Source organism: Hibiscus syriacus, unplaced genomic scaffold (assembly GCF_006381635.1).
Source record: "Hibiscus syriacus cultivar Baekdansim isolate YM2019G1 unplaced genomic scaffold, ASM638163v2 tig00110109_pilon, whole genome shotgun sequence".
Classification (NCBI taxonomy): domain Eukaryota; kingdom Viridiplantae; phylum Streptophyta; class Magnoliopsida; order Malvales; family Malvaceae; genus Hibiscus; species Hibiscus syriacus.
In genome coordinates, this window is record NW_024062593.1 from 307,699 (window position 1) to 331,121 (window position 23,423).

Here is a 23,423-nt window from a genome sequence, read left to right on the forward strand (position 1 = left end):
CTTAGACGACCACCGATTTTTAACGAGAAATAACGAGTTTGGAACATATGAATAGCCAAGTGACCATTTTGTAACTTTTAATAGTCGGAGGACTCAATAAAATATTGTCCTATCGTTAAGGGTTCATTTTGTAAATTTTAATAGTTAAGAGACTCAATAAAATAATACTCTATAGTTAGGGGATCATTTATACAATTTACCCTATAATAAATACTTGACAATATTATAATTTTGCTTACAAGAAATAGTAGTATATAAATAGAGCCATCTTAAAGAGCAGAGATAGAGAAAGACTCAAAAAAGTTAATACATAGAGAGAGAAAAGTACTTCTTGAAGAGCTTTTGCAAAAATGGTGCTTCAAAGATTGGAGATCTGCGTGGAGTTGATGAGATTAGCCGTCGAATTTGTCATGACCGTGGCTGAAGCAGTTGGCGTGGCTATTCATCAAAACGAATTGCCGACTGTGGTGATGACTAGCCGGTCTTTTGCTTCTCCGATTCCCTTAGTTGGGTTTCTTCCTTGAGATCGATCGATTTCAAATTTTCGAGTTGTCTTGTTTCATTGGAGAAGCGATGATCGTTTCAGATCATTTGTAATTTTGTTGTTTTCTTAACTAGCTACGTTGTGGGGATTTGGACGTGTAAATTTAGGGTATGAATTATGATGGTTTTGCTAAGATAAACATATTTTCTATTTGTATCTCTTCAATTTTCCAACAAGATTTCTGGGTGTAGTACTGAGATTTTGGAATTTTGATCCGTGGTTCTTTTGTGTGTGTGAATTTTATCTTTTAAGAGTTGAGGATGGATGGTTATTAAGGGGGACTCGTTGATTTTGATTCTGGCCGGAGAAGCTGATCGAAGAAGTGGCGGCAGGGAAATCAAGGAATGTGGTGGTCTCGGTTTAGTGATTTAATTGATAGATCTTAAATATTTTAGGGACAAAATAAAAATTAATCATTATTAACAAATGGTTCAGTGAACTTTAGTGATTAAATAAAGAGAAAATAAAAACAAAAGTGATTTATGATGTAGTTTATCCATAATTAAAAAAAGTTTTGGATAAGGTAAAAGGAACTGAAGATAAGGTTGGGGTAGAGCCGTAGAGGGATGTGATATATTTAACGCATTCCTTGTCAGCCGCATTATTGCTTTTTGGAAAAAAATTGACCTTTAAAATTACTTTTGAATTTTAAAAACATGACCTAAATAATTCCTAAATTAATAATTTTAATTATTTTATTGACATGGATCACTAAAACAATAACATTAATGCATGTTTTATGGACTTGTTGGTCTAATGAGATGATATATTTCATCTTTTAAGCAATGATCTAGTGAGACGGGATATTTTATCTTTTAAGGAAAAGTCAGAGATTTAAATCTTGACGTTTGCGAATAGAGTAAACTAGGTTGAGAGTATCATCTTCGTTTTTGTAATACTCAATTCAGATTAATTAATTAATAAATCGAAAACGAATGGTTGTATCAATATATATATATATATCAAATCAGCTTTCAATGTTTATCCTATGACCACTTTAGCTTTCAATGTTTATCCTATGATCATTTTAGCTCTTATATATATATTAGCTCTTATATATATATTTGAAGTTTAATGTTTTAACTTTTAGGTATAAGATACTATTTTGTTGAGTTTCTTGATTATGAAAAATTACAAAATGATCCTTTAACTATATGACATTGTTTTATTGAGTCTCTCGACTATTAAAAGTTACAAAATGATCACTCAACTATTCATATATTCCAAACTCGTATTTTTCTGCTAAAGATTTGATGGTCGTCTAAGCTAAACTTTAACTTACTCATTGGGATATGATAAAATAACATCTTAATGACATCTATTAGCACCACCGTTGCTTTCAAAAACTGATTCGATGACATAATGTTTCAAGTACTAGCTCGATTACATAATGCAAACGGAGACTTGATTAAAAAATTACAACTTAAACGATTATGGGATCAGATTTTATTATATCACAGTCAATATGTTAACATATAGCTCAGATGACTATCGTTTTTTAACTGTAAAGGAAGAGTTTGGAACAAACAACGTCCTATGACTGAGGGGCCGTTTTATAACTTTTAATAGTTAGTCGATGGATCATTTGTGTACTTTATCCTTACTTTTTTTTATCAAAATAGTTCATATTGGATGAAAATAGTTAATTAATTAATTGTCAACGCATGTTAGAGATTAATATTTTCACATATGTTTAATCGGATAACATGACATATACCAGGTCTTCACTTACATGCGACATGTCAACAATATTTAAGCATATATGAAAATATAAAGCCAACAACATGCATTGATCGTTAGTAAATTGACGGTTTCTATCCAATATAGGTTATTTTGATTACAATTTGAAATATTGAAGATTAAAAATATATAAGTAAAAGTGATCATTTGAACAAATGTTATGGGTTAATTTTATTATTATGCCTATTTTAAAAAATTAACCTGTTAACCACAAGTGTTATTTTGTGTTATATTTAAAACTTAAGGAGGCAATTTGAATAAACTTAATAAGATCGGGGACGATTTGATTTTGAAAGAAAAATTCATGGACCAATTTAACGGAAAAAGAAGTTGAAGAGTTACTTGATCAAAGTTACCAAATTTAAGGGTGATTTGTGTTTTAAACCTCTTATAATTAACTTCACATAAAAATAATGTCCAAGCCCAGTACAAGGGTGATTGTTGATCCCAAAGTTGAAGGTGAAAAATCCAATGAAAGAAGCAAAAAAGAAGACAAAGGCATTCTCTCTGCAATGTTTTCCCAACAGAACAACAGCCTCAGGAGTTCCACGTACTCTATTCTGAAATGTTGTTGGATCCTCTCAGATCTCTGATCATTTATACGGCCATGGTAATTTTCTTTTCCGCCTTCGTCGTTTTCATATGCAACGGAGTCAGAAAAAACAATCCCAAGTCCAGCGACGGGAAAGCTACGACGCCGACGACGATAACACCGAGTTCGTTACTGGAAGTGAAGGTTATGCTTCCGATGAAGGTGATATTCGGGGACGCTACGGTCGCCAAGAAATACGATCCGACGGAACTGGCTCAAATCCCGAAAACCAGGCTGGGTGAAGGCACTTTAGGGACACTGTTTAAGGTTGTTCTCGGATGCGGTTCGGTGGTAACAATTCGGAAGATCCGAGAAGGGCTGATGGTGAGCGCGGGTGGTCTGGAGATGTGGGTCAATTTCTTCGGAGGAATGAAGGATGATGGGCTGTTGCTGCCTATACATTTCAGCTTTTGGTACGGTGGAGAGGCTTTCATCATGTATGAGTACTTGATCTTGGGAAGTTTGGAAGAGCTTTTACATGGTAACCTATCATTTCTTCATATGCATATATACTTACATATTCAATTTGCTGAATTAAGCCTTATTGAGGATGAATCTTATGACTCATATTTCATTTTACATTACTTCGAAGTTTATTATACAAATCGTTTGGTATAATATGGTTTTATTCAATTAAAATTAATGTATTCATACACCTATAAATATGTATATAGGATTTATTATTTATGATTCTAAAGTTCGATGTATTATTGTATAATTCTCTTATAATTTATCGTTGATTATTAGGGATGATTATAGGTCGGATTGTGTTGAGGTTTTAGCCCACCCAAACTCAACTTGAGTATAACGCCCTTCCATTCGTCATCCTATTTAATCTGGGTTTAGGAAAGTTTCACTCGAGGTGATATACAATTTGATTTTTGGGATAAAAATTTAAACTCATCCAACCTGACATATATATATATATATATATATATATATATAATTCTCATTTTTATTAGGATAGAGATCTATTTTAAACAAATGTAGAAATGCGTTATAGCAATTATCCTTAAATATGTAAAAGTTAATTATATTATTATTCTCAGGTTGTGTTAAGCATTTTTATCCTAAACCTGATCTAATCTCATCTTTAAAATAACTTGACATAACCCGAACCTAAACTTATAGGATCACGTCAAATTCGAGTCAAATATTAATCTCTACCTACTATAGTAAAATTCTTCTTCTCTATTTATGATTCTTTCTTTTTTATTTTTTTTACATAAATCTTTATATTCTTTATCTTTATTATTGTTTTCCATTTAATTGCCGTTATATTAACCTAACTATTTATTTAGAATTCAAATTATTATTATTTTCTTGGAAATGTGTAGGCAGTGAAGGGATCCAATTCACTCCATTAAACTGGGGAATCAGAAAAAGGATAGCATTATATGCAGCCCAAGCAGTAGCTCTAATCCACAGCCGAGTAACTCAAAATGCCGAACCACTCATATGTGGTGTGATCAAGGCTTCCAACATCCTAATCCGAGTCGATTTCTCCGCATGTCTCTCGAGCTACGAAACGCCGTATCTAGTGCCCCCGGAAATGACCGTCAAACGAAATCCGGGCCGAGTGGCACCCGAACTCAAGGGTCATCACCCGAAAACGTTCACTCAAAAATCCGATGTCTACAGCTTCGGGGTACTGTTGTTGGAGCTAATCACCGGGCAAAGACCCTCGATGACCAACTTGAGGGCTTACGTGCACGAGAGGAAGGGGAAATGGGGATTAAGCAGCGTGTATGATAAGAAAATGGGTGATTTAGTGAACGAAAATTTGGCAGGAATGATAGAAATTGCAAGGATCTGCTTGTTGTGTAAACCACAAAGTAGACCTTCCATGGAGGATGTGGTCCGGATGATCAAAGCATTGTGAGTGGAAAAAATATTTGTTTTCTCCACTTATGTGATAGGAGAGATTATACTGTAAATCAAGATACACTGTCATGTATCTAAATGTTATAAAATCACAATAAAATGAGTAATAAACAAGGTGAAACATTTAAATTGATTTTTTTTCGTATTGATATGCTATGAATTGATTCATTTTATCAGCATAATTGTTAGTTTTGAAGCTTCAGATGACAATTTACTATCAGCTTAAACGACAACTTGATTATAGAATCTAATTTGAATACATGGAACATATTCTAAATGCTTTTGTATGAGGAGCTATAAACCAAGTGCAGACAGAGCGGAAATGGAAGTTTCGAACGCAAGGTTCTTCATTCTTGTTATCAAAGAGGAGAAAGAGTACCGTCGATTCTCGAGGATTGCAGGAATTGGAGTTAACTTCACCGGACATTGAGATCGGACAACCATGCTTCCTTTCGAATTCGTTGAAGATGCTAATATTACCGCCGCGGCTTCCGGTGTAGTGCTCGCCGCTGGCGGTGGTGACAAGTGTTCCAGTCTCTGCTCCGGCGTTTTTTCTCTCTCTCGTTGTTCAAGCAATAATAACTCATGTGGATGTGGTATTGTGGAGGATAGTTTGAGATTCGTAGATCTAGAGGTGAAGTTCGTATTTCCGTTTCGTTTTTCTTCTGATTTCTATTTTTGGTTCTCCCGTTTGGTTGCTGAGAAAAATTAGCGTGCGAGGGAAATTAAGAACAAGAACTGTTTCGTATGAGCTTTTATCTATCGTTTTTTTAATAATTATAGACTTACAGTTCATGAATGTGTTTTTGCAGGCCAAGAGTTTTGAAACTGAAATCTCAACGTGCATCAACATCATCAAATTCAGGTTATTTTTAACTAATTCCTTCATTAATGACTACTATTATTTTTCATTTATCTCCACTTCTATCCATCAAAAAAATTCAAAAAAGGCCGAATCGTTTCCTTTTAACTGTCACCTTTTTATAATCTCTCCTCACCTATTATATTTTCAGTAGAGAAACAACTCCATTATCAAACGAGCTCAGAAGAGACTCAGAGGAAATGGAATCACCGGAGAAAAATCCGCCACCGCCACAATGTAAGCAGCATCCGAAAACACCGTCGCAAGAGGAGATCGACGAGTTCTTCTCCGTCACCGAAAAGTACGAACAAGAACGTTTCGTTGAGAGGTAAGTGTGCGTAGGATAAGGAATGTCACCATAATGTCGCACTTTAGCGTTTGTAGAATCTGGAAATCCTAGTCTCTAACTAACTAATAAACTTTCTTTTTGTATATTTTTGCAGGTACAACTATGATATTGGGAAGGATATGCCTGTGGACGGTCGATACCAGTGGGTTCGGTTAAAGCCATGAAAGATCACAGAAGATGACAGAAAAGAGGTTAGAGTTACAAGCGGTAGCACGGTTTATGCTTTTTGACAGATAATAAATGAGAGTAAAGGAACGGCCTGGTTTATTTTTGTGTCATTCACTTAATTTGTACATACAAGAACATAGTACCAGGGTTTCAAATCGAGATCGCGGTCGCGTTTTTTGTTATTTCGAATTTACCATAATTGCGGCCGTCGCGGGTAACTCGGACGGCGGCGAAACCGTTATATCGTGGCCAAAATCACGGTCGTTGACCGTTTTTTCAAAACCCCACATAGCACAATTTTTAATATATATATATATATATATATATAAAAGACAGGTTATTGAGAGAAATTTTTGTATAAAGTTGTGTAGTTGATTATGTTTTTCTTATATTCATTCCGAATTTGATATCGACAAGTTTTGATTTGAATTATTATTTTTATATATATTTGTGAGTGTGAGTTTTTATCATAAAAATCAGGTTGAGAATCGAGTCGAATGAAATTTTTCTAAATCTGTACCAAATCAAATACAGATGAAAAATTATTATATTCTAGTTGGATTTGAGTGTCAAAAATCCAGCCCCTTCCTATTCTACTCTACCCATAATCATCGATAGTGTTTTTTTTTGGTTAAAAAAGGTACAAAGGGCTGCTTAACTGCTTGTTTTTATCAACAATTAGAAACTTATCAGCTTCCTTGAATCATCGATAGTGTTTATTGTATGAAAGCATAATCGATCATAACTTTTCAAAATCATTTTATTGGTATATATTATTCAAATTAAATTATAATTTATAAAATATTATTTAACGTGGTTTGAGGAAAAGTATAGAGTTTGTTTTATTTAGATGTTAGAACTTTGGGATTAATTTATCAAATATATTAATTTGAACATATTTCTTATTTAATAGAGATAAATTTAATACATTTTAATGGAATTCTTTTGTAAGATAAACATTGATGAATGAACGTTTTGTTTTCTAAGAAATCTTATTCGATAAAATCAAGTTCCTCTAATTCAATTTAGGTCAAGTAATTATAAATAATTAAAATTTAGTAATTGAAAAACAAATTTAATTATTATGTTTAACAGCCCGATCCATCCTTTTGTCTGATTAAGGTGAACGGGCCTGATTCCTCTGATATTCTTTGGTATCACGGTATTTTGTCATCTCACTGATATATAAAAGCATAAACCAACCTTGAAGAATATGATACCGTATCTGTACGTACATGTATGCAAATGCAAACAACGTAGAGAGTTTCAGATAGAACAAATTAGTACGGTGAGAATGTTTCTGGGTGTTCATCATTAGTAGCATTATTTGTCATTTTGGTAAAAAGAACCCAGAGATTGTTTTTCTTTTTGGTTTATTGATGAACATCGACATGAAAATCAAAGTGGAAGAACAAGAGGAGCCCTTGAAAATGGAAGGAAAATGTTCACTTGATGATGACGAAGAAGAAGAAAATGACCATGTCCCCATTTCTCAGCTTTTCCCGCTTCTTCAACAACGCCATGTGGTATGTATGTATGTATGTATGTATGTATGTATGTATGTATGTATGATTTATTTTTGTACGTAGATAACATGACTACTCTGGGTTTTTGCCCTTTGTTCTTATTGTTTTCATGTGACTTGTTGTATAGGATCATGCTAAACTAAACCATCTCTGTAAATCTTTGATGTATTAAGAAAACCCACAATGTAATATGATGTTCTTCAGCTTATAGTTTTGGTTTTTCCAGTGCTTGTTTTAGGATTTGGGTATGAGCCCTAAATTGATTTTAACTCAAATGATAGACTAATGGACAACTGGTTTCTTCAGCAGGGAATCTATGGTTGTCCTCGCAAGGTTGTGAGGTTTGTAAATTCATTGATAAGTTTTTGATTTATTCTCAATGATGTAGATTTTCATTTTTGTTTTTAAGCACTGTTGATTCTGTTCATGTTTATGGATACTGAAGGAAGAGGCCGAGGGACAAGAACTATACCTTTGATTATGCAAATTCCCCGGTCGTAAAGAGAGCAGAAGAGGTTCAAGCCAATCTCTCACCTGAATTCCCTAGTTTTTTCAAAATTATGATCCCCTCAGTTGTTTGTCGTGGGTTTTGGATGGTAAGCAATGATATTCATATCCAAAGTTTTAATGGTTTCCTGGACAATTCTTTCTGCACATTGATTTTTCTGTCTTTGGCTGTGCTAGTCATTACCTAAGGAATTCTGCCAACTCAATTTGCCAAGCCATGATGGTACAGTCATATTGGTTGATGACACTGGAAAAGAATACCGGATTACTTTTCTCGTCCAAAGAAAGGCGTTGAGCGGCGGGTGGAAAAAGTTTTCCGAAGAACATGGTTTACTTGTCGGAGATGCTGTACTTTTCCAATTGATCAGGCCTTCCAAGTTCAAGGTATTGTCTCATACTTTTTACCCCATTGTTGCTTATGACAGTTAATGGATGAAATGAATTCAAGCCAGTTGAAGTTTGGAGTATATTGATGAAAGTGTATGGAGAAACATACTGGTGTGCCATGTTCAAATTTGCAGGTATATATAGTGAGAATGAATGGCTTAGCTGAAATAGATGCAGCTATTAGCTTACTTAGATTAAAGAGCAGTGTAAAGCAGACAGGCATCTGTAGGTTATTTACTCATCGACTGTTCTTTATTACTATTCATATTTCATATATAGCCCCACAAGTGATTTCACTCTGGTCTTCAGGGCATATTTCCCAAGATATTAACCAATATGAAGTCCACAGAAATGGCAGGTCTTATCTTAGAGCTGAAGAAAACCAGTCAGAGAATGGCAGTTTGGATGTTGGATCCGGTGAAGAAAAGGCCGAATTCGTACAATCGAGAGGTACTAAGAAGTTCACTATTCTTCTTGTTGAATTGTTTGGCCTTGGGAACAAATACCAGCAGCCGATCTAAATATCGATATTGTTAACATTGCAGATGCCGTTAGAGCTTTCGAGGTTTCCACCTCACGAGCTGATTTCGCGACTTCGGAGAACTCTTCGACTGGCCTTGAGCTTCTGGATGTTGATGGTGGTTTGCATCATCTACAGAGCCTAAATTTTGAATCAAAACAGGTAGTGAAATCAAGGAGGTCTCTAGAATTGGAGCTTTCGGGGAAAAAGGAGGAAATGCAAAGGCTGGATGCCGAAATAGAGGGCTTGACAGTGAATTCTAAGAGGTATAAACTAATTTTTGAGGCAGCTGCTAACGCTCCATGGTGATGAGTGTGATGAGAAATGTTAACTGATACATCAACCATCAACCGTCCATCATTCTATAGATCATATAGGAAATATTAACTGATACTTGTCTTCTCTTTGTTTCTTAGTATGGGGAATTACTATTAGGTAGGTGATAAATGCACAAGATGAACTTCAAAGTTTAGTTCTTCAAACCATATTCAATTCATAGTCTAGACTTTGGTGCTTTAATCACATGAATGTTCTTCAACATTTACATAGTGGGTACAACTAACGCAAATCAACTAGGGGATACAACTAGAGATGGACACGTGATTTTTTGTTAGAGATGAATTTATAAAATTTTATAGGAACGAAAACAGATTATCAATAGAATGTGTGGAGATATTCTTTCATGCTCTGTTTTATTTCAATCGTGATGGGGCTCGATGTATGCTGTAACCATTGGTGTATCGCTACCGGCCGGATGCATTTCAACGTGTGCACGATATCCGAGACAATATTTATCCATACTCTGTTTTTCTCGTATTTCAAGATTGATTTTAATCTGTCTATATTGAATATGTTGATCGACGATGTCGGTGTAGACCTGCAATGGAAGTCGATATATTAATTTCATTATGTCCAGATTGATGTAATATGATCCGAATTCGATGGATTTTGATCTATCAACTTGACCCAATATAATAGTATAGTTTTAGCCCCTCTCTCTATATACATATATTTTCAATTAGGCCCATTTTTTATCAAATATTTATATATATATATATATTTGTGTCGGGATAATTGTTATAATACTCCTCTATTTATGTTTTTTTTCAATTAGGTCTTTATTTTATCTAATAAAATGAAATTTATATATGTCGGGTCGATTACAGGTTTTTATCTTAAAATTGGATCGGATGGGTTTTAAATTTATATTAGATCGGATGACGAGTGAAATATTATACTCAAATCCGATTCGAGTATACTAAAAAACTTATCTGACTCAACCCATGACAGTCCCTAAATACATCCCAATGATATATATTCAAGGATCAAGTGAAACATATATGTACCTTGTTGGTTTCTTGTGAAAGATTACTCCAGGCAACGATCCACTTTTTGCCATGATCCAGATGGTAGAGAAGACAAGCTTTGGAGCCCAGAGCGTTCTTTTCTTCGGTGCATTCGCTCTGCGTGTGCGTAAAATCGCCGTCGTCTCCATGCATAATGCTTTTGGGGAAATCGGTATAAGTAAAGCCTTTCCAAACTCGGTTGCCCCGCAAGGACAGAGCTCGCGCACAATAGTTTTGAAGCTTTCCCAATGTGTACGTTTTAGCAACGCACGATCCCATGCCAATGCCACCTGATATCTCTGTGTTTCGGTTTCTTTCCCAAATATTGTGTTCCCAATGCTCAATACACACCCTATTTATACACACGAGTGAACTACTTAAATATAATGTGAGGGTTTGTTAGTGTATGAATCTAAGGTTACTTGCCATGTTGCCAATTTGGTGAAAATTATATATACTTTTTTTAGTTGACAAAGGAAAGATTTATTGTAAAATAAGACCTCGTGCAAAATGTCACATGCATATTCAGTTTATATAAAGTAATACGCAAACACTTCTAAGCACGTTGTTTATAAAACATGACCACTATCCATGACTCCATGTGACTTGCAATTTTTAGTTAACACGTCGTCTACGTGAATTAGCCATGTTATTCAGGTTAAATCGGTTTCATTTAATCAAATGTATTGATGGATTATTAATTCTCTTGAAAATATATCTCTTCTAAACATCACGTTTATAAAACTCAAGGCCATATCATCACTACAATTTTTCAAACTCACCAATCTCAACTTGTATCGATGATATGACCTTTAGTTTTGAAAGAAAAAAAAAAAGTTCAAAGCATGGAAAAGACTAGCGGAAGAAGACATTAGTGCAGAAATTGAGGTCCCGAGGTCAGGTTTGCGAGCATTGAGCGGTGACTCAAAAGTTGCGAGTAAAGAAACGGGAAGAGTAGGAGGAGTTTGTTGGGGAAGTTGTTCTTACTGGGTAGGAGAGGATAACACATGGCATAGTTAGGGATGGGCATGTGTCGGGTTAGGTTGGGTCGGATTTTTGGTACACCTGACCCAACCCGAGAACAATGACTGTTCCACTCGAAATTCGACTCGACTCGCATAATATATACCCTTCATCCGACTCGACCCGACCCTAAATTAAAAAAATTATTTTTATTCAATAAAAACAGTACTTTAATTGAAAAAAATAATATATAAATAAGTATTATTGTAATTATTCCTAAATATATAAGGTAAAATTATATTTTTCACGGATTGGGTCGGGTCGGATATTTTTCGCCTTAAATCCGAATCTAACCCAACCCTATAACCACCTTTAAAAAACTTGACTTGACCATACCCGAACCCAAACTATGGAAGGGACCACGGGGATCAACTACGTGAACTGCATGGTAGTTTCCATTCAACTTTTGTATCACAAATATGAAAATGACCATCCAGCTCAGTTGGTAGAGCACAAGGTTCTTAACCTTGAGGTCGTGGGATCGAGTCCCATGGAGCATTTCATAATTTGGAGGTCTCCTACGGAAGTTGCTCTCAATTTAGTGTTGGGAGCAGCCTACTATCTTACCTCCCCTTACCTCATTACATATAGGAACAAGGGACAACCATTTTTCTATCACAAATATGTTGTTTTCTTTTTTCTAATATCGAAGGCCTACTTATGCCTTAAGTCCATGTACTTTTGGGACTTTTGAAATTTAGTTCTTTTCTTTTTTTGATATATCTACTTGTATTCGATCTATTGGTCGAGATTAATTTAGATCGGATATTGTAGAGATTCATTGTGTGATGATTTTCAAATTCGGTTTCTTCCATTCATCATGTCAACATTCAAATAGTTAACTTTGTTTAAGAATTTAGTGACTCATAAAGTTAGATTGATAGTAGTTTTTTCTACTTGTAAATCCTTAATTCTATTTAAAAATTAAAGCGTAATTTATACAAATATTAATCGATTTTCCTTAATTTGATTATGGAAAATAATTTTTAACACGACTTTAATATAAGAATGTCACATCCAAATTTAATGAAAGTACTTAAACAGTTATTAAGTTTTAAACCAAATAAGTAGGGCGATTAAATTTAAAAAATTAAAAGCCAAAGGAATTAGGTACAGGGACCGGAAGCATAATTAAACCATTTATACATGGATGGAAAGCGAAGATCCCTAAAGCAGACGTTTATACATGACGGAGGACACGGAAGAAGAAACACACAAGCAAAGTGAAGGAAAACTGTAATGACTACGTTGAAATTTCAATTTAAACTCACTTTATATTGTACCCTGTACAGAGTTACCCAAATACCCCAATTAACATCGTCTAACTTCAGTGGTACTCGATACGGGTGCCGCGGACTAAGATCGAAAGTTATTCGAGTTAATCTGTACCAAGTAAATCTGAAAACAAATAAAACGTACAAAAAAAAGAAACATGGTATCAGAAGACACAATCTTTGGGACGAAAATGAATAAATCGAACTAATTTTTAAATTTTCATAAAGTATGAGAATTGAATTTTAGCAAATTGGAGGGACCAACTTCTCGATTTTTATAAAGTAGAGGGATAGATTCATAGAAGAAGTGTAGTGTAATCTCACCTACGTGTTGCTGATAAGATGTTCACCATGGAGAAACATAGGCATAGCACCCTTCTCTTCAACTACTTTCTCAAGCACGTGTTCATTTCTATCCTTTTTCTTGGACACAATGTTCGTCCTTTTAAGCCCCAACCGCTCTTTCCACTGCCCCGAACCCTTTCGCAAGTTCGGGAACAAACCGTCGTCGTCGTCGTCATCGTCTACGAGCAGTGTGTCTCTCAAAGTCATCTTTCTGCCATGATCAGTGCCTCTCAAGGGCACTAACGTACCCTTGAAGAAGATCTCATCTGCAGGTATCATGGCATAGTTGTTCACCGAGAATTCGAAGTCCGAAGACACCGGAGCTTCTCGGTAGTTGCTCTCGTACTTGATCCCTACATGAGGATCTGCAAAATCATTGGAGAAAGAAATCCTTGGGTCCATTGTTGAACTACTAAACAGACCTGGCTGCTGCTTCTGTTCACTGTTGAACATCTTTAGGCATTGCCTCTTTAGTAATATATCTTCACAAAACAATATATATATATAATGGAAAGTTGTTGTTTCCTTGTGTTAGAATCCACATGGAGATGTTTGGTTTTATATTATGCTCTTTGGGGACATCTCATGTTACTTAGATTTGTCATGTAATGAGATTTATAATATAATGTGGATTAAACTAAAACTCTCTTTTTAACTTTGTATTTAGTTTAACGATGTGGTAACCATGCAAATGAAAAAGGTGGCAACAAACCCATGTATAGACCCCTAGGATCTACTACTCTTTTCTCACTGCTTTGAGCGTTGGCCAACTCGTGTGATTAAGTTCCAATGATTATTAATTCAATTATTTGCACACAGTTTCTTAATTATGTAATTAACTTGTTAGTGTTAAAGAGTTATTCTCAACTTAAAAGTTGGTTTGTGATTAGGGTTAGAGATTAAAAAAAATATTGTAAAAGGAATTAATTTAAATAATTAATTTTTAATAGGGACCAAAAGTGGAAATTTTCACTTAAATTATGGTTAAAAAGTTTCTATTAATTTTTAATTAATAATTTTGAGTTATGTTCACTCCTAGAAAACTATGTTGTGGGACAATTATTACCTTCATTATCAACTTAGACCCCATGTTTAGAAGGAAGAGGAAAAACAAACAAACTATGATTCACCTACATGTTTGTACTTTTGTTTATGTTTTGTATGGTGAGTTCCCCAAATCCCCATGTTAGGGTTCCTGTATTTTAACGTTATGTTTAGCCAGTTCCAACCATCTAAGAGTTCCAAGTCTTCCTATAGCTCCATGTGAGCCTTAGCTGCTAAGGATTTAAGTAGAAATAAAGTTTCTCAACTCTTACCTATACAACAAAACCACAACGCATACACAAAACATGCAAAAGCCTTAATTTATTCATCTATTTTGACCATCAATAATTTTTTCTCCTCACCTACTGACTTTTCACATGGTTCTTCCTTCTCGTCTCAATGGGTTTCTTTTGAGGTTTAGTTATGCTCACGTCCATAAGCTCTTTCAACTTTTGAAGTTGAGTCTAGGAATGTAAATGAACTGAACGTAAAGTTCGTTTATGTTCGTTTATTTATTAAATGAACGAATATGAACAAGATTTTGCGTTCGTTTAATTAAATGAACGAACATGAATAAAGGGCTCATTCGTTCATTTACGTTCGTGAACGTTCGACTATATGTTCGTTTATGTTCGTTCATTTATTTCATTTATGTTCTAACAGAGTGCAAGTTGAATATGTTACGAAAATTATTGAAGTTGTTTGGATTTCAAGAAGATTGTTTTGTTGAACAAATTAACTTTAAGACTTTATTATGTTCATATAACTTGTTTATGATTTATGTATGTTTTTGTCGTATTCGAACAAATTAACTCTAAAGTTGCAGGTTATATTAATGAATTTTAAGTTGTTATTCTTGTTGTTTACTTTTTTTACATTCGTTTGTAGTGTTCGAATAAGTTTTTTTTTTGTTTGTGTTGTTCGTTTATGTTCGTTAGTTCGTGTTCGTTTATGTATTAAATGAACGAACATGAACAAGCTATATTTCTTAATGAACGAACATGAACAAAAAATATTTGTTCGTTTATGTTCGTGTTCGTTTATTTATTAAATGAAAGAACATGAACATACATCTGTTCGTGTGCGTTCGGTTCGTTTACCGGACTAGTTGAGTCCCACTTTCAATTTCAAGGATTTACGTCTCATTTAACGTTGTTTTTTTTTAAGTGTTTGGGGTCAAAAACCTATTTTGTAGTCATAGACAACACTAACCCAAGTGCAAAGGTTAAATATTTCGGCTTTGGTTAAGCAAGGTCATAAGTTCGAATCTTGGCATTGTAAACAGAGTAAATTGAATTGAGAAGATTGCCCTATAATAGAACTTTATAGTACTCGATCCGGATAATTCGATCAAAAGCTGACCGAAGTAACCCTTTTTTACTTGTTTGGTTAAACAATTAAAATATATTAAATAAGATTAACGAGTTATCAATTGAACTCCTAACTTCTAAATCAAACAAGAGACTAAAAAAATTCTTGAAATCAAACACAGAAGGGTTAAATTTTAAAAGTACAAAGAGACAAGGATCGAGAACAAAATTAAACCTTTTTTGGGGTACTTTGGCAAGTGTACCATTCTGATGTTTAGGGGGTACTTTGGGGTTTATGAGGCAATGGATTATATAAGTAAAGACAATGTGCCAAAAGTGCCCAACTTTTCATGGTCTGATGGAGAAAATATTGGTCTAATTGGGCAGGTTGTGTCTCATTTAGGTCCCCCATTATGATAGCAGGCTTGTCTTTGTTAAATCTTAATCTAAAAGAAGAATCTATCTTTATAATTTTGTGGGGTTGAAAAAGATGCTCGCTTTACAATGTTGGATCTCAAATAAGAAAACCAATTCTTTCTTAATTAGGTGCTTTGAATGTAAACCATGAAGCATGATTTACCACTACTTGAGACCAGGGTAGTTGAGTAGTGCGGTTCACAGCCATAGGGTGTAACATCTCTGTCTTCTTTTTAATGTCTTTGTAGTACTTTCCATGACTTCTACTTTATATATGTTTCTGTCATTGAAATGTATGAAGGCTTAGAACTAGGGTATCGGAGTAGTGTTGCCTTAGTTTAAGAATTAACTCATTTGAATTTATTCCTTCTCGTAGCTTGCTATTATTGACTTCTGTGTATCATTTCTATTCATGTTTCCTCTTTTTAAATTTAGCTGGGTCTTACATCTTCAGTCTATATGCAGAGATTTCTATGTAGGGAATTATTTGCAGGGAATTATTTACAGGGATTACTCCTCATTACAGACGCACATATCAAGACTGCATATGAAGACTGTTCATCTATGTATTTATTTATTTATTTATTTATACACGCATTTGCATCTTATCTTTATTTTTAATTTTTTGACTGCCGGAGGTCTTCCACGGAAGCTGCTCTCAACCTGGCGTTGGGGTCAGCCTACTACCCTATCTCCCCCTTACCCCATTGCATATGAGAATCAGGGTTTTGTTGTTGTTGTTGTTGTTGTTGATGGATTGAAAAATAAGGACTTAAATAGAAAAATAAAGAGAACAATCTCATTACAATTGTCTCTAAATATACAATAGATAAAGTAATTGAGTTATGGGGTAACTAATAAAGTAATTGAGTAACTGGGCTGGTTATTTTAAATTTGGGTATTTAATTTTATTATAATTAATTGGATAATTAAATGAATTGTTTGGGTTATTCAAGTTGGTTTATATTAAATGTTTGGGTTGGATTTACATATTGAGTTTAGTTTGGGCTGGGTTGGTTTCTATGGACATTGGGTGTTGGAATATTAGATTAAACTTATCAATTAAATGTAAAATAAAAACAAGCCATCCTAGCATCCAGCAGCAAGCACCATCCCTCGTCTTCTTCAACCGTTACTATTCCCTTATGAAGGATAAATGGAATAATCACAATAAAGACTGGGTTATTCCTTGGCGTGTTGCTGTTCCCGAACGCATAAGATGTTTTTAGTGCCTATCTCTCAAAGATAAGCTCCTTTCTAACTCGAACCGTTACCATCGTCATCTCTCGGACAACCCTTCCTGTCTCATTTGTGGAGCTATAGAGGAAACTACCCTTCATATTTTGCGCGGTTGCCCCGACACCAAACGACTCTGGGAATCCATCATTCACCGCTCCCAAGTTAAAAATTTCCTCAGCGCCCCGCTTGATCAATGGCTCCTTGATAATCTGAAAACTCCATGTCTATTCCAAGGTACAAATATTTCTTGGAATAAATTGTTCTCTTCTTTAACGTGGCAAGTGTGGAAGAGAAGAAATGAATTTGTTTTCTCCGGCACTAGTCTTCCAAGAGATAATCTTCTCCATTTGAGTCTTCATTGGGCTCGTCTCTATGAAGACCCTTGCACCACTCAAGTTGGAGTCGTTCCTCTCTCCCGTCATGGAGCCGTTTGGAATTCCCCCCTTCTGGTTGGATTGCCCTCAACACAGACGGTGCTGTCTCCAACTCCACATCCCTTGGTTCAACAGCTGGCCTTCTCCGTGGCTCTCTTGGAAATTGGCTCGGAGGTTTCTCTAAATCTCTTGGAATTACTTCACCTGTTCACGCTGAATTTGAAGGCCTCAAGCTCGCATGGTCTCAAGGTTACGAGAAAGTGCAATGCCAAGTCGATAGCAGCGACGTCTTCAACATGGTCTCTTATGCAAACGCTAGATCAAGTCCGCTTTCGCTTGCTCGATCTATTGCTTCCTTGCGTGATAGAGGATGGGCCATTGAGTACAAGCTCATCCTCCGAGACGCCAACGTTGCTGCTGATATCATTGCCAAGTCTTCTCTCCGGCAAACTCCAGCTCAAATGTTTCTCGACTCTGCTCCAAGCTTCCTCCAGAACACATTAGGAAATGATATAAGCAGCCTCTTCAATACTGCTCATTAAGTTGTAAAGGCTGTGCCTTCATTACCATTCCAAAAAAAAAATGTATGAATTATCTACATTTATTGAATGGTTCCCGATTTATTCTTCTCAGATGACTCGGATTCGAACACCTATATTTATTTAACTAAAAAGAGTCAAATTCATGGAGGAAACTGTATAGGAGTGGGGATATGCATATTATGAACAACTACACATTTAGAAATATTTGTAAAGGTGAAAACATTAAAAAATTAAATTTGTTAATGGATACATACCTACCTTAAAAAATGCATGGATCTATATTATTGGTTACGTCGAGATAATCTCGAATAACTTAGAAAATTCAAGAATGAACGTGACATTAAAAGACTACCACAGGCACTTGATTAACGGAAAGCCTGTAACCATTAATGGATAAATTTGTTGGTCAGTTATATTTCCATTTCAGTTGAATTACTCGATCCTTCTGCTAATTAAGATTAGCAATTGTAAGTTAGGTCTTGAAAAGGACGATTACGTGACATGTGATTATATTCGATATTTATACGTAAATGTGAATAATTTTACAAGCAGGTAAATAAATATGGAATTGAAAACGATTTTGATCGTATGTCGAACTCATATAGTCATGATGTTGATGGTGCCATGTGAATATATGCACAGCTGTGGCACCGCGATGGGCTAAATGATGATAATGTGATCCCATGTTCATACAATGTTGTGATCGCCATGTTCCTAGTGACTGAATGATACGTCTTATATATGTTCTTGATGCAGACGGGCACGGTTTAAGCCATGATAATGGACTAATTCCTAGAAGTTTCCTTGAGTCAGATTTTAAAGGTTTAATTTCCAATTTGGTACGCTCAAGTATATTTTTTTTCTTCACTTTGTATCTTAAAAATTTTCTCTCATTTTGGTGGGTCAAAGAATATAATTTTTTTTCACTTTACACCCTAAAATATGGTTTTGTTATATTAAAATTTTCAATCTAATTTATAAATTAATGTCATTATATTAAATTTATTTCATTAAAAGTTAATTGATGATACGTTTCATCGTATGATAATGACTTATTATATATTCAACTCATAGATGATCATGTGGACACAGTGCAGTGTCCTTGTTGCTTAGGTTATTACAACAAGAGTGCACCTCATCTCGGTTACAAGATTCGTGCCTTAAGAAGAAGAAAAAATATCAATTCATTTGGGGCCACCATGGGTTCTAGAGCAGCCGCAAGAACCACAGATGTAGGCCGTATGCATAGGAGTTATTGTGCCTGGTTTTGACGGTACCTTGTGCCCTTAAACAGGGAATGTGCCCACCAGCACAAGGGCATTCGTGAAGAACCAAAATGTACATTTTACACGCGTCGCTCTTGCATGGATGGTGCTCGATTTTTAAACTTACGTATAGATTTATACATCGACAATACATCAGATATTATATTTTATTATATATCGAAACTCGTAACATGATTTGTTGAGACCCCATTGGTGAAAAACAGGTGGGATACAGTGGTGCGATGGGGTAGTAATTTTCCCCAGATTTGGAACTAAATAACTAAATTAAGGGCAAACATCTTGAATAGGACTGCTTTGTTCCTTCCAAAATCTGGCTGGGAGTCCTTGTTGAGGCACTGGGAATGGGCCATATTGAATACCACTTTTAGAACCCACCACCTCCCACCTGCAAATTTCCAAAACCATTCTCAATAAATACAGACGGACTTTTCAAAATTATTTAGGGTTGCTTGCATCAAATGCACGTCATATAAACTTGGAAATATTTTTAATTAATCAAGTACTTTCATCAGCTCAGTCATCAACTTATACACATGTATGTATCTATAGCATGTACAACATGAATCGGACATGTTAAGAAAAAAAATAAACAAGGTCCGAAGCTGTTTTTTTAACACGTTAGATTCAAGTTATTCGTCCTACAGGATATGTTTTACGTCGAACTTGAGCTGGCATTTAACACTCACGTTGATGGTCAGCGGACGAAAGGACTTGATTGATAAGATATTAGCATTTTGAGGACTTAATTAAAATGTTTTCAAATTGAAGGACCGATTTGGAATATAAACCATAATTCTGAGCACATCTAGTAGAGTTAACCAAATTATTCCTCTATGAACAAAATGTATATATACCTAAAGCGTGTTACTAGGTGGTGGATAAAGATGAGAGCCTCCAGCTTGGCCAGCTCGTTGCCGGGGCAAGCATGAATGCCGTTTCCAAATGGCATGAAGGTATTGGGTTTTGGTGCCACCTGCTCAAAACAATAAATTGTAAGTTTTGACGGATTTCGATCCGACTCGATTCGAATCGTAAAATTAACGAAGATTCGGTAAAAGAAAACATACCTCAAATCTAGATGGATCAAATTCATGAGGATCAGGAAAGAATTCAGGGTTATGATGAATATTCCTGAACACTGGCATCACTTTCCAACCCTTGGGGATTAAGTAACCTGAGGGACCAAAAACAATATATTCCAGATTAATGGCAATTACTGCAGTTACATATAATAGAATATTACAGACTAAGCACCCCCTTTAATTACCCTTGTATTCCACATCAACTACTGCTTCTCTAAATGTGAAAGATATGATGCTTGCCATCCTCAAGCTCTCTAGTATCACCTGCAAAGGAAGCTACATCACTTCTAATCCAAATCCAGAACTACTACATGGACAACTTTTAAAGTTTAGACATTATCACGTACCCTATGTGTAAGAGGCATGCTTCTTGTTTGTTCCCATGTTAGGGGCATTGTTCCTCCATTGTTTGACTCATATATCGTCATTTGCTCAGCCTGTAGTAGTGAATTTTGGAAATTACAAAATCAGGATACGATGATATAATTTTGTAACAAACTAGTCCCTAATGAGAAATCCCATGATTTTTCTTACCTTAACTGCTTCTAGAAGTTTGGGGTCATCATGTAGGAATTTAAGAACCCATGTTATAACACTGGCTGTTGTGTCCTGTGCTGCAAAAAGTACTCCAATAATGTTATCGGCAATCTGGTCATCGCTCAGAGTTTGTCCATTTTCGTCCCTGAAGTTAAAAAAATGTCCCAACAAGTCCTCCGACAAAACCCTTCTCTCTTTCCTCTCACAGATTATTTCACCCAAAATCTCATTCAGCTTCTTCCTCGCCTTTGGACAAGTAAAAAGAACAAGGCATCATATGAGTGCATGGTTATGGAATTGTCTGATAAACGACAGTGAGAAAAATGGGTGTAATTCTTACCAGGATTGCTTTGTGATACGCAGTCCCGGGAATGTTTGTTGGGAAAGAATTGTAACCTTTATCTACGTGCCGGTAGTTCTCCTCCAACATCACTTTGAACCCTTTGTCTAGGTGACCAAAAATGGATAAAATGCCAACGTCGAATGACAGCTGTGGGAAAAAGTCAAACAAACCCATGTTAGAAAGGTCCCAGGGTTTGGCTAGCATCGATAAAAGGGTTAATTTCACTATACGTCCCAAACTATTGCACAGATTTTAAATTGGTCCAACGAGCCGTTCATACCATATAGGGGTTAGGGATGGTAATGGGTTTGGGTTGGGTTACATTTTCGGCTAATCCAACCCAAACCGATAAGCATACCTCCTCCTTCGACTTGACTCGACCCAAGTTTCGGGAAGTCCTGCCCGTTCTAAATTTTAGGATAAAAACTCACATCCGATCTGATTAGATCCGACATGTATATTAAAAATATTTTTATTTGATAAAATAGATACCCACTTACAAAAATATAGAGGGATGAGTATTATAACAATTATATATATATATATATATATATTATTTTTGGTCGGATTGAGTCATAGATTTTCTATCCTAAATTCGAACCCAACCAGATCTCACCGTTCTGGTCTGAATCTATTTTTTTATTAAAATACTGATCATATCTTATCAAGTTGGATCGAAATCCATCGAACTCGAGTCAAATTATCTTTCCTAATAAGGATAAACTTTATTTAAACTCAAACATAAAAATTTTAAGGCTTAATTAGAATGTTTTACTATATACGTATGATGCAATTGACTGTCCAGTTAAACAAACCTTTTTCATCTCATAAAAGGTGTTTATAACTTGTTGAGAGGCAGCCCATGATTCGAGGGTTTTAAGGGCTATGTGTTGGATATCAGGGACAAGCTTCTTAATTGTTTGAGGGGCTAGGGAGTTTTGGACCAATCTCCTCAGCCGAGTGTGGTATCCGCCGCGGTGGAAGAAGAGCGCGTGAGGGCCGATGAGCTTCTCTTTGCTCTTGGGGTACGTCGGCTTGAACAAATGGGAATGAGTCACCAGCACAAACCTCACCGCCTCGGGGCTGCTCAGCATCACACAAGGGCAACCCAGGATGCGCGTCTTGAATATTTCTCCATATCTGAAACACAAAAATCATTAAACAAAATGACACCAACCAAACCAATATTACATCTATTTAGGGTTTAACTCGACTCGACTCGACTCGAAGTATATCTGCAACCAACCTTTTTTGTTTAGTCAAGAAGAAGATGTTAGGGTCTTGAGAGTAGAGTTGAAGGGTTTCCCCAACGTATGGCCAACCCATTGAACCAGGAGGAAGCCTGTACAATCTTTTGAACTGAATCCCTCTCTTCTGCTTCCTTAACAATGGAAATGAAACAAGAGTTGAGAGAAAGAGAATAATATAAACCAAATGAGAAGCTGTCTCCATAGCCAAAAAAATGGTGAGTTGCAGGTAAAAGCTCTATAGTACTTGTGCTGTGAAGATCAATGGGGGGAGATAGTTTGAGGGTTTATATAGAGCCAGGGATTCGTTTGATAGATAAGGACCTTTCATCTTTAATTTGTGGTTTTCATTAACAACTGTTATAATTCTCACTTTGGTAACTTTGATTTCCAAACGTTTGCTTTATAGTGACTCCTAGAAATTACTCATATCTTGATGAACGTCAATGGAATCCAAGGGTTCAAGGGGAAGTTGGGGTTTACTTTGAAAATTTAAAACAATTCAAGGGTCTAATTGTGAATTGCATCCTTCTACTTTATAAAAACTTCAAATTAAACTAATATGACTAACTTTATTTTTTATAAAGTAAATGGATGAAATTTATAATTAAACCAGAATAAAATCTATATAGTTAAATATTATGATAAATTTAATCCTCAATTATTATATTTTTATTAAATTGACACTTATTCTTTTTTAAATTAGATTTAGTGCTCTATCTTTCATAAAAATGTCAAATCATTTCTTTCAATGAAAAGTGTTAGCTAAAATATTAAAGCTTCAACTGTTTTGAATTCCACATGTGATACTTCACATGTATTTGGTGTTGTTATAATATTATTTATTTTATGTGTTATATCAATAAATAACTTAAAATTAAAAAATTTGCATGAAATTTACATAGATTGTCATTAATATAGTCAGGATTTCTATT

At 35.2% G+C, this 23,423-nt stretch overlaps 3 protein-coding genes and 2 pseudogenes across 3 annotated transcripts; 3 read left to right on the top strand and 2 right to left on the bottom strand.

Annotated features, from left to right (window-relative positions):
• Positions 1–2,725: 2,725 nt before the first annotated feature.
• LOC120214860 (probable inactive receptor kinase RLK902) lies at positions 2,726–4,872 on the top strand. The gene is made up of 2 exons (XM_039212658.1): positions 2,726–3,357; positions 4,214–4,872. The coding sequence occupies exons 1-2, from the start codon at positions 2,850–2,852 to the stop codon at positions 4,756–4,758; spliced, it is 1,053 nt and encodes a 350-aa protein (XP_039068589.1). The 5' UTR covers positions 2,726–2,849; the 3' UTR covers positions 4,759–4,872.
• A 174-nt stretch (positions 4,873–5,046) lies between these two features.
• On the top strand, positions 5,047–6,185 carry LOC120214861 (annotated as a pseudogene).
• A 1,189-nt stretch (positions 6,186–7,374) lies between these two features.
• On the top strand, positions 7,375–9,388 carry LOC120215023 (annotated as a pseudogene).
• Positions 9,389–13,046: 3,658 nt separating this feature from the next.
• Positions 13,047–13,520, bottom strand: LOC120215024. Its single transcript, XM_039212825.1, has one exon. The coding sequence runs from the start codon at positions 13,518–13,520 to the stop codon at positions 13,047–13,049; it is 474 nt and encodes a 157-aa protein (XP_039068756.1).
• Positions 13,521–19,452: 5,932 nt separating this feature from the next.
• Positions 19,453–22,725, bottom strand: LOC120214865 (abscisic acid 8'-hydroxylase 4-like). Its single transcript, XM_039212660.1, has 9 exons — positions 22,488–22,725; positions 22,057–22,381; positions 21,239–21,388; positions 20,896–21,144; positions 20,709–20,798; positions 20,547–20,625; positions 20,347–20,453; positions 20,134–20,252; positions 19,453–19,664 (listed from the first exon to the last, which is right to left on the bottom strand). The coding sequence occupies exons 1-9, from the start codon at positions 22,691–22,693 to the stop codon at positions 19,544–19,546; spliced, it is 1,446 nt and encodes a 481-aa protein (XP_039068591.1). The 5' UTR covers positions 22,694–22,725; the 3' UTR covers positions 19,453–19,543.
• Between the last annotated feature and the right edge of the window lie 698 nt (positions 22,726–23,423).

Bases quoted from the DNA above. Each gene is read 5' to 3' on its own strand.
- LOC120214860 (XM_039212658.1), top strand. From the start codon at position 2,850: ATGTTGTTGGATCCTCTCAGATCTCTGATCATTTATACGGCCATGGTA. The intron at 3,358-4,213 runs GTAACCTATCAT...GGAAATGTGTAG, and splicing joins TTTGGAAGAGCTTTTACATG to GCAGTGAAGGGATCCAATTC.
- LOC120215024 (XM_039212825.1), bottom strand. From the start codon at position 13,520: ATGTTCAACAGTGAACAGAAGCAGCAGCCAGGTCTGTTTAGTAGTTCA.
- LOC120214865 (XM_039212660.1), bottom strand. From the start codon at position 22,693: ATGGAGACAGCTTCTCATTTGGTTTATATTATTCTCTTTCTCTCAACT. The intron at 21,389-22,056 runs GTTTGTTTAACT...TTTTTCCCACAG, and splicing joins CCTTTTATGAGATGAAAAAG to CTGTCATTCGACGTTGGCAT. The intron at 20,253-20,346 runs GTATGTTTTCTT...TGTTTTGAGCAG, and splicing joins TTGATCCATCTAGATTTGAG to GTGGCACCAAAACCCAATAC.